The sequence below is a fragment of the Megalobrama amblycephala genome, linkage group LG17, assembly GCF_018812025.1.
Source record: "Megalobrama amblycephala isolate DHTTF-2021 linkage group LG17, ASM1881202v1, whole genome shotgun sequence".
Classification (NCBI taxonomy): Eukaryota; Metazoa; Chordata; class Actinopteri; order Cypriniformes; family Xenocyprididae; genus Megalobrama; species Megalobrama amblycephala.
In genome coordinates, this window is record NC_063060.1 from 43,608,601 (window position 1) to 43,620,877 (window position 12,277).

A 12,277-nucleotide genomic window follows, 5' to 3' on the forward strand; every position below is an offset into this window, starting at 1 on the left:
GCTGGTGACGTCATCACCTATAATTCAATGCCTAATATTTTAAAAACGGAAGCAGCACAAACGAAACTTTCACCGGCACAAACCAGCACAAACGATTGAGACTATTTGGGGTGAATTTGGAGCATGCTGGGGGGCTGAGTGACCTCAGAATGACCTATAAATATTCTTTTAATATCTGAAAAACCGAAGCAGCACAAATGATTTTTTTAAGTCAAGTCAAGTCAAATTTATTTATATAGCGCTTTTTACAATTGGTAATTGTTTCAAAGCAGCTTTACATATTAGAAGCACAGAAAAAAGGGAAGTGGTTAAAAATAAGCTGTACAAACAAGCGTGGTAATATGTAACATATACAAGATGGTGCTACATTAAGCCAATGTCGGCTGACTCCCAGGGGTGGAAAAAAACCCCTAGGAGAAAAACCCAGCGTGCTAACACTGGGAAAAAAGTCCTAGGAGGGAAAAAACCCCTTGGAAGATATATATAATATATGTAAATGGATATGGAGATCAAAATCTGAATTATACATTTTATTATAGAGATTAAAAATAGATTATATATAAATATATGTAAGCGGATACGGGGATTAAAAATCAGAATTATAGATGCAGCCAGAACTGGATCTGTAGGCCCATTGTCTCCTGGGCTACGTTGTAGGCAGGTCCAGACACAGGTTCTCCATCTGATCTGGATACGGCCTGGATCCAGCACCCGGCAAACCTCAGGATAAGCAGAGAGACAGATATTAGCGTAGATGCCATTCTTATTCTGATGTACAGGTATATCTAGTGTTATAGGAAATGTTCTCGGTTCCGGCCGACCTAATTATTGCAGCGTAACAATCCTTTAACGGATTTGAAAAATGTTAATGTATTGATAATGTGTTATGTGTATGCAAGAGCAAAGAGATGTGTTTTTAGTCTAGATTTAAACTGACAGAATGTGTCTGCTTCCCGAACAATGCTAGGAAGATTGTTCCAGAGTTTAGGTGCTAAATAGGAAAAGGATCTGCCGCCTTCAGTTGATTTTGATATTCTGGGTATTATCAACTGGCCTGAATTCTGAGATCGCAATAAACGTGAAGGACTATAATGCATTAAGAGCTCGCTTAGATACTGGGGAGCTAAACCATTTAAAGCTTTATAAGTAAGTAGCAAGATTTTAAAATCTATACGATGTTTAATAGGGAGCCAATGTAATGTTGACAGAACTGGGCTAATATGGTCATACTTTCTGGTTCTAGTAAGAACTCTAGCTGCCGCATTTTGGACCAACTGTAGTCTGTTTAAAAGCCGAGCAGAACAACCACCCAGTAGAGCGTTACAATAATCTAGTCTTGAGGTCATGAATGCATGAACCAACTGTTCCGCATTTGTCATTGAGAGCATATGTCGTAATTTAGATATGTTTTTTAGATGGAAGAATGCGGTTTTACAGATACTAGAATCATGACTTTCAAATGAAAGATTGGTATCAAAGAGCACACCCAGGTTCCTAACTGAGGACGAAGGTTTAATGGAGCACCCGTCAAGTGTTAGAGAGTATTCAAGGTTTTTTCGTGAGGAAGAGCTAGAGCGTGTGGGGGTGTCTTTGAAGGGCAGCTATTTGGCTGAAACTCCTCCCGCATGGAGCGCAGTGATACGGCTTCACTTCGCTGTGGATGCTCTCATGGATTTTCAGGAGTGCCGCCCGACCAAAACCTTTTCCACACTGAGGACAGATGAACGGCTTCTCTCTGGAGTGAGATTTTACATGAGAATTAAGATATGATTTAAGTGTAAAACTCTTCCCACACTGCGAGCATGTGAAAGGCTTCTCTCCGATGTGGATTTTAGTGTGCTCCCGAAGGCTTGATCTGTGTCTGAAACTCTTCCCACATCCATCGCATATGTAAGGCTTCTCTCCAGTGTGAATTCTTATGTGTTCTTTAAGGGTTACTTTGAATCTAAACTCATTTCCACAGTGATTGCATGTGAAAGGCTTCTCTCCGGTGTGAATCCTTGTGTGATCCTTAAGGCTTGCTTTACATGCGAAACTCTTTCCACACTGAAGGCAGGTGCATGAATGTTTAGCTCCTGTTCTCTTTCGTGACAAATTCTTTTTAGATGTCTTTAGATGTTCTCCTTCCTGTTCATTCAGTTCTTCACTTTCATCTTCACTTTCTTCTTCACTTTCTTCTTTCATCAGGTCTGAATGAAACAAATTAAATTAAAAATCAAATTGACCAGAATACAGGTGAAACAGGATCTAGTTAATCAAAGTGACCCTCAGTTTAACAGCACAACACATCAGAGCTCCAGTGTCTGTTTTATGTGATATTTTTATACGCTAAACATTCAAGATCTCATTTGTAATGGCAATAAAACTGGGAGAAAGTTGATAAAGGCTGGGAGATGAGGATCAGAAATGAGAAATGAGAAACACCCACTGCTGTTTTGTTACTTTAGTGACCCTTTTTTTACAAGCCTTAATTTAAAGAAATACAATATTAATTAGCTTTATAAGTCAATTAAACAATTTAACGATATGACATTATGGTATCTGTTACTATTATAAACTAACAGTAAACTGTTCAGAAAAATATCCCTTTTATAGCACAAGCCTCTGTTTTTGAAATTAGAATTTAATGTTTTATAATAATTTTAGAACTTGGAATGCAATACTATAAATCCATTAAATTAAAAATTATACATAGATACTCCATATTTTTTTAATAATAATAAAAAAATAATAATAAGGTTAAAATGTGTGTATGTTTCATATGCCTTTTTGTTTGGTAGGAGAGTAGTTATTTGGGTAAAGACTGTGGATTTCAGATCTCAGAAGAAAACAGCAGACGATCCACTCAGTGTTGAGAGAGTTTCATATTCGCTGCACAAGATGGTGTCTGTGATGTTTATTTCTCTTGTGCGTTTCTATAAATTACTGCATTTATTTTTGTGCAAGTGAGATGAGTAAAGAGTATCTGTTGCATAAATCATTGTCTGTTTGGTGTCTATAAACAGTCTGGTCTAATACAAAACAAAAGGATTGAATGTACAAAACAAATACAAACCTCAGGATGTCATTTACAATATCAATATCAGGGAATATAACAAATGCACTGTTGAAATGTTAATTTAAGTTGTCTTAAACAGGTTTAGACATAATGTGGTAGAAGATCCTCGCTCCAGTACAGTAGGTGGCGTTCAGCCTGTAAAACCCGCGAAGAAGAGGAAAACGAAAGTAACGTCACATCAACAGCGATACCAAATAAACCTGTTGCTCTCTGGATTTGATCCATGCGATGTTCCAGAAAACATTCACAATGATAACCAAATCAATCACTCGCGGTCATTAATGTATATTTAATCCACAATCCATCGATCAGAAAGAACATAACAAGGAGTACAAGAGCATGATCATGATTTGACATAAGTTTCAACACTTTAGGCAGTGGTGTTGCCAAGATATTGAATCAAAATAAAGTTTTAAATAGCATTTCAGGATGATCTGACGAGGATCTGTGGAAAATTTGGTGAAAACGGCAGAATATATAATCAGAAATTGATTTGGAATTTAAACGATGCAATGCATTCGGCTCGGCATGAACTCAGGAATCAGAGGAAAAAATAAATTGTCTTTCTAGGCCTTATGATTCAAGAGTTACAAGCCTCAACATGAGTGCAAATTTGACCTGTTGGAAAGACATGAGGTGAAGTAAATGATGACAATTCTCTTTTTGGGGTAAACTACTCTTTCCAACTCATTACAGAAAGAAAGAAAAGAGAGAGAACTGGGTTTCAATATAATGCAACGTTACAGATTAATTATAAACCATCCTTAAATTAGCTCAGTCTCTTAACAAGATCAGTCCAACTCTGAAAACGCTCACACGCGTCCCTGACACAATCTTTCCATGTTTGATGCTCACCGAGAGACGGATCTGGCATCATCGTTGGAGTCCACCAATCTCCCATGTCAACATTCATTCGGTTGTCCTGCTCTTCCAAGAGAGACGCAGGCCAGGAAGCGGCGCAGGCTAGCACTCGGCCATCACTCCTGAAACAGAAGAGCAGGCAGACTGGATTACACGGCAGCAGGCCTCTGAAGCCGGATTAAACAGCCATGGAGTACCACTGCGGGATTATGGAGTTAGCGGGTGACGGAGGGGGTGGAGACAGAGAAGCAGGAAGCACAGGAGGACTGAAGTGTTTTCAGCTCTGTATAGCTGGACTGGCTGATGGCTTCCATTACAAGAGCTTTAAACTTTAAGTTAATCAATCTAGATATCTACATTTACAAGAAAACGTCTGTGGTGCAGTAAAGCTGTGACATAAGACCTGCTGACTCACAGAGCTCCAGGTTATAATCTGACCTCGGTCGCATCTACGGCTGCAACAACAAACCGTCAACTAACAACCAATATTCAATGATGAAAAGTGACCAACAATGGATTTCATCATTGATTAGTTGGGTCTGTGTGTTGTGTACAGCTTTTAAAGTATTTTTAAAGAAACACGAAACGGCATGCTGTGTCTGAAATGGCATACTACATTTGCTTTGAAAGTTACTTTTGACCATTAAAAAAGTGCAATCTATATAGTATGAATGTGTGCAGTATAGGGGAGTAACAATTATATTGTGGTCACAATATGACGCAATACAAAAATGCAACAATATTGTCTCTTGGATAGTGGCAATACGTGTTTTGCATGAAAATTACTATGTGAGAAAAAAAAGTTTACAGAGTTTTAGTGTCAGTACCTCATTAAACTAGTATATATAATGTTGAAAGTAATGTATAATAATGCAATGGGGAATAATTGTGTGTCCTGATAATGCCAAATGTCTTGTGTTACCAGTAAAAAGTGGCCTACATTATTTTAAATATATTTATCTAGTCAGTGACAGAGAGCAAAACATATTCGTCTAAAATAATTCTGTGTTTCAGCATTAGAATCATGAATATCTTTATTCTGGTGTCAACATTGTCCTGTTCATCAAATCCAAGCCTATTCATTTCCACTCCCAACGTAATACCAAATTTTACATTTTAATCACCAGTTCATTTTTTGTTATCCTTTTACCATATGTCTTGAAGAGTTTCTTAATAATATTGTATCATGAGTTCAGTATCGTGATATTGAATCGTGACATGAGGGTATCGTTACACCCCTAGAGTATGAATGAAATTCGGACTTACTACATCGGTCATGTGACCTGTGCTGCACAGTAACTGATTATATGTAATCTGGATTATGTAATCAGATTCCAAAAATTAGATTATATTATGTTTTAAAATGTTCATAATCAGATTTTGTGCATTACATGAATGCAGTCATATAATGACAGTAAGTTGCACATAACTGATTTTCCCCAATTAATCTTTTCTATCAAATAAATTTTACTTTCTAAAAAAAAAAAAAAAAAAAAAAAAAAAAGCATACTGCTTGTATACATTAGGAAAGTTACATACATTCAAGCTTTTAGTCATTAGTCAGGTGAAATATATATAATAATATGTATTACATAACACATTTAGGGTAATATAATCAGACTACTTATTGATTACTTTCTTTTAGATAACTTTGGACCTTACTTGTTTATCACGTTGATTTGAATAGGATAATCTTTTACCATTTTGATATAAAAATACGGAACTTCGGTAAAGTTGGTTTTATATTCGCACTTTCGGACTTCTGATAAATTCAGACATTCCAATAAATGTGCAATAAATTAATGTTTGCGAATTTTAAGCAGCGACATGATATTGACAACCAACGACTGTCAACTTACAACATTTTTCACAGTCGATCAAAATAGTATTGTTTTAATGGCATATTTACTTGTGAATGTCCACTGAATGTCCAATGTAGTGTGATTAACAAGGCTATTGAATACAGATGTGCGAATGTGCGAATATAAAACCAACTTTACTCAAGTAAATACAAAGAGAAAGAAAATATATTCCATTCTTTATCAACATGAAGTGCATTAAATACTGCATTACGTCAGGGATTCCCAGACTGCTGATCATGATGGTTTCGTGACTTCAATGAAAAGCTATTAATTAAATAATTAAAAAAAATAAAATTAAAAATGAATAATTGTAAACATACTAAAAAATAGAGGAAATATTTTTGTGTACCTGCATGTGATGTGACCATTAATAAACATCAGAGAAGAACCATGGACTAAATTATTATTATTAACTGTTTTTATTTGTTATTATTATTGACTCAATTTTATTATTGACCTAACTTATTAATTTAAATCTCAGGGTATATTTATAGTAAATATATTTGGTCAAAGAGGTTCGGTTGGGGAACAAGTTGGGGAATCCCTGCATTGCATCTAAATATGAAATGATGTGAATTTGACATTTTAATGTGTTTGAAAGACCAAAGCCTTCCAAAGACAGAAATACATGATTAAACGACTCAATGAGTGATAATTCAAATATCAGGCCTAATTAATGTGATCATTAGGAGCTATTCTCTCAACAAGAGAGCACTAGTTAAAAGTGAAATGATTTCTGTAAATCCTGTGAATGTGATCAAATGCGGCGTGTGTCTCAGTTTTCAGTGACAGTCACATGACTGATCTGTGTGTGCAGATCCACAAACCTGGAAGAGCTTCTGAACGTATATAAGCAGTATAATTTTATACATTGAAAATTTAAAAGATAGAAAAGTAGTAGTAGGGAGAATCAATGAATTATGAATAATTTACTGCCATTGTGAGAATAACATGTAATCAATAAAAAGTTGCATTATGAGAATACTGATTATGAGTATTTTAAAACAAATATAATCCAAATACTATTAATTTTTGGAATCTGATTACGTAATCCAGATCACATGTAAGTCATTTACTGCCCAGCTGTGTTCAAGGTTTATAAACATAAAGGTTTATGACACATATACAGAGTAATGAGTGTGTGAAACAACATGTTAATAATTAACCATCAATCCTCATGTCATTTCTAGTGTTTAAAACTGTACTTTGCTTTCAGTATGTCAGGATATTAAAAACTGCTTCCTGTAGTGAAGGTCACTATTGTTCTCTAAGGTCAGTAGACCAAGTACTTTTACTCTCAAAAATACGATATTTTGCCCTATCCACAAGTCCTGTACCAGATTACTGCCTCACAATTATGAAAGCTAGTTTAGTGTTAAACTGTTATTATGAATAGGACAGGCTCATTATAAATGTATATCTTTTTATTATCATTTATTCATGTGTATTGTAACAAAGACTATAGAATAACACTTTGATTGTAATCTTGAATCAAAATAACTTCCCCTCCCGTCTTGCAGCAACGATCTCTTCTCTGATGACGTGTTTACTGGCGTGAGGGCGGGGCAACCTGTCACTCACATGAGATCCACCAATAGCAAACCAGAACCATACAAACAATTCTTCACGGACAAAATCGAATAAATTTGTTTTCTTTGCTAGAATATAATTGTCTATTTCACTAAGGTTTGTTAGTCTCGTTTTAATCACTAGATGGCAGAAATGTGCACTGTGTGAAAAAGCTTCGAGTAATTAACACACATAATAGGCTATATTTATATTTAAAAACACCACTGCTTCAGAAATGTTGATTTTGTCAACACTACTCAGCTGCTCCAGTCCAATCTGAGTCAATATTTTCAGTTCTCACCACAACATTACTTAACAGAAAAGATAAGTTATTCCACACCGATTTGTTTATTTTGAAACGAATGACCAGTAAGTCTGTTTCAGTTATCTAGCTTTCACGCGGATTCATACACGTCCATTCAAATGTAGACACCCAGTATATTATGTAGGAAACACACGACATTAGAAACACAGCCCGAGTTTAACTTTTAGCACAGCAGCTAATAGAGTAAACACAGACGGACTCACATCAGCAGCAGCTCCGCGGATCCACACAGTCTGATCACCATAAGCTCTTGTCACACTGACTAGATGAATCACACTGATCAGTGTTAGAGAGAGAGACTGCAGTGAGAGGCTCATCCACCTGCTCTGAAGCGAACGAGGTGTTTGGGTGATTTGAAGCGCACCTCCGTTCTTCTGAATAAACAAGCACGACGCTCATTGGCCAGCCTGTTGTCAAGCAACCAGCACCTCGCCATTTCATTGGCTGGATCATTGCTCCTACCTGTCTGTAACGACACGCAACAGGTGTTCAACGACTGTATGGAGGAGAAAACATGAATTATTAAAAAAAAAAAAAAAAAAGGTTGTAACTGTAAATAAAAAATATAAATAAATAAATACAAAAGTATATATTTTAATAGTATTTGAATATTTACTACAAGTATATTGATTGCTCAATTTATTTACATTTTTATATAGGTTATACCATTTATCTATTTGTTTCATTCACTCTTTTTTTATTAATTAATTTATTTGTTTCAAATATTTCTTCTATATGTAATATTGAAAAACAAAATAAGCAAATCATAAACTATAATACAGTAAAAATAATAATTTATCCAACAAATATTGTTCATGATAAACTCTACTAAAGCACTAAAAAGCCTTCATTGCTTTTCACAATTAAGTCAAGAAGTGTAAGTTTTGGCATGCAGTATCTGAATTGTGACGAATCACTACATATTTCTTTTTAAACTCCATCTATTTCTCTTGCACTGCAAAAATTGCTGTTCTTACTTAGAGTCTTGTTTCTAGTCAAAATATTTTAAAGTTATTAGATCAAAAAGCATTTTCTTGACAAGTGAAAATTATTTTCTTGTTTTTAGGAAAAATAAGTCAAAATGTAGTGAGTTTTTCCTTAAAACAAGCAAAATAATCTTATATCAAACAAAAAAATAAGTTTTCAGTTTGGATTAATATTATTTTTCTTACCCCACTGGCAGATTATTTTGCTTGTTTTAAGGAAAAACTCACTTAATTTTGACTTATTTTTCCTAAAAACAAGAAAATAAGTTTTACTTGTCAAGAAAATGCTTCTTGATCTAAGAATTTTTAGATATTTTGACTGGAAACAAGACAAAAACTCTAAGAAAGAACAGCTTTTTTGCAGTGTGGTGGCAATTAAAATACTAGCTACCCTATTTTCAGCATATTTTTGAATCTTTTTTTTAATGTATTTTATCCCCAAAGATGTCATCAAAGCCCTTCAGATTAGAATAAAGGTGCTGATTGTTAATGTTGAGTTTCAGAGATTCGCAGATTAAAGTCCTGTATGAAACAGAAGCTGATCTCGTCTTTTCTTCCCTATTCTGATGTGTATCTGAGTGAAACGCTTCTGGAACAAGAACAAATGTAGGGCGGGGCTTGATTTGGTCCGTGAGGAACTGATTGGATGATTGTTGAAACTAAAACTAATGAATTCACTTTCATATGATGGACAGACTGAATTTAGGCTTTTATTCACATATAAACATTGATCAGTGAACATAAAGAGAAGCTCAACTGAACACAAACCTCATCGGCTCTTGATGAAGCTCAAATGTGTGGAGAAACACGAGAATCAACCTTTACAATTCAGATCATGTCATAATGAACGTGAAGGTTTTGTAAAGACTTAAAAGTTTTGTGAGCAATGCAAAGTTTCTGTGGGAATGCGATACGTTTGTAAGCCAATGCTAAATTTCTTTGAACAATGCAAAAGCTCTGAAATATCATCCTCCATCTCATATTTTTGTCCCCTCAGGGGCTCCATACTACGAAGAATAGCCTTCATTGTGTTTTTGATGTGGTTTTGTTTGTTCAGTGAACATTTCAATCTGCAGTAAGTTCATGATCGAGGATCAGAGTCACATGTTTGCATTATTCTGTTTTGTCTTAACTTTTACACCACCTGTGACACATTACAACATTCGCACCACTGCTTTGAAATATGACATTTGCATGTTGTTTAACACTTCACATGGTCTATAAAACTTACATTTACGTCAATGGATTACAAACCTTAAAATAGAAGAGATAAAGCATGTGTACATCTGGGACAATGATATCAAAGTAAGTGGTGTGAGATTTATTAGGCTCTTTCTGACACCACATGTTCAACATTGCCATCTGCTGGCTCTTTTGAGGAACACATTTAGACTAAAATGATCCCAGTTTCAGCTCTTTAAGGTCACAGACTTTTTTTTCTTTTAAATAAAATAAATATGGTTTGCAGAAAAAGAGTGGATCTGAAAGAAGTAAATAACACACTGGAGAGAACAGCACCTGACATTAGAAATAATGCTCTAAAATGAGCAGCCAAACCTTTACATGCTTTAACAACAAGTTTTTGTTTTTAACGTCTTAGGAAAGAGGAATGTCAATTTGTACTAGAATAAACTGACATTTTAAAGTGAACATTAATTGTAAGTAAAGATGTTCTCAACTCCACTAGATCAAAACAGCTTCAAAATGAATCAAATATAAAATGCTTCCTCAGGTCAGGTCAGGTAATATATAGTCTTTTGGGTGAAGAACAGTTAATTGATTGATGTCTGTAGGTGTCAACAACACTGTCTATGACATGCAGAAATCACATACTCTGGGTGCCTTATAAACATGTTAAGATTATATATATAAAATTAAAAATTCAACATAGATATTCCATATTTTTATAGAGAGCCTGTCTTTAGAGGCTGTCAAAAATTTGGACACAAGAATTTCCTAATGAATTTCCTGTTTTTTTTTTTTTTTTTTTTTTTTTTTTTTGCTTGTTTGGTTGAAAGTAAAAAATAATAACTGAAAACAAAGAAACAATGGTGCTCGACCATTAGTGCTCCAGCCCTCGAGCCTCCACGGGATCGGCGCCTAACACAACAACTAGGCAATGACTGTTGACAAGGACAAATGTATAGTACAAAGCACAAAGCAGTCGACTTATTTTTGGCAGAAATGAAACCCCATACCGCTGAAACGAGCGAGGATATAATTTCATTTGATTCAGTTCCTCCCTCCTCGCGTCTTTTCCTTGAGTCCTTTCCTTATTATCCTGAAGGGGTGGAGCGAGGAAAGGAAGCGAGGAAAGGAAACGAGGATAAAATTTTCCGTTATTTTAGTGCATCGTCCGGGTATTTAAAGTGTACTTTTTCTTTTTGGAGTTTTTATAGTGAACACACTACTTGCACTATTAATAGGCCTACTTAAAAACGTTATAGAATTAGTACGCGAATTGGGACACACCTCACCTATTGCTCTCTGGATTTGATCCATGCGATGTTCCAGAAAACATTCCCAATGATAACCAAATCAATCACTCGCGGTCATTTATGAATATTTAATCCACAATCCATCGATCAGAAAGAGATTTTGAGAGCGACGCGCGCTGACAGACGAGAGAGAGGCCGTAAAAGAGGAAGTTTATATAAAATGCTTATAAACTCTCTTCTTAGTGGACAAGACTTCAAAAAAGTAAGTGAGAGTGAAGGGGTGGGGGGGGGGGGGGGTGTTTTTCAATAACCCTCAATAATCAACTTATTGAGAAAGCGTTATTGAAAACGAATATGATTCTGAAGGTTTCCACTTCCGTTTTAGGCTGTTGATTTTGTGATGCGAAATCGAAAGTATTTTTGATCGAGATATTTACAGTAGATGAAGCCTGACGTGAATGTGTTTATTATTATGTCAAAGAACACAAATCTGTTATTATTAAATTGAATATTTCAGTTCATATATAATAATTATGATTATTTATACAATATGACCATAATAATTCAGGTTACTTTTACTCAACTTTTTTTCAATTGATTCTAAAATAATTATGAATTCAACCATCACTGTGAACTTGAAGTAATGATTAAATGACAAACAATTCAACAATTAATAAAAATTGGGTAAATATGATTGTAAAATGATATTCAACTGCAATAGAGAATATAACATATTTGGTTCAGTTTTCCAGCACAGTGTAAATTTCTATTCCCCAGTGAATTCATATTTAGAGTCATTAATCAGTTAAACTCATTAAACAATCTGAAATTATTAAGACCATTCAGTTATTTTACATAACAATATTTTCGTAACTCACTTTATTTTAAACATTGTTTTTTCTGTTGTGTCTAACTCATCATTCTTCATTATTTTCATGTTCTTCATCTCTGTAAAATCTTGTCATTTCCAGGTCCTGCTGAACAATTGATTGTTTTCTCAAACCAGTGCTGATCAGAGGAGCGAGGAAAGGACTCTCTCTCTAAGATGAGTCTCTCAGAGAAACACAGGTAACACTGCGTCTGTTTCACACCATCATTTTAAACTCTACTGGAGTTTGTTTTTTCCTGTGAATAACAAAACTTTAATCAGTGTTTTATATTTCTTCAATTTTGAACTT

General features: G+C 34.9%; 1 protein-coding gene across 1 annotated transcript; it reads right to left on the reverse strand.

The window, feature by feature from the left end:
* Positions 1-1,526: 1,526 nt before the first annotated feature.
* On the reverse strand, positions 1,527-2,184 carry LOC125250339 (gastrula zinc finger protein XlCGF49.1-like). Its single transcript, XM_048162869.1, has one exon. It carries the CDS (start codon positions 2,182-2,184, stop codon positions 1,570-1,572), a length of 615 nt encoding a protein of 204 aa, XP_048018826.1. The 3' UTR covers positions 1,527-1,569.
* Positions 2,185-12,277: the final 10,093 nt, after the last annotated feature.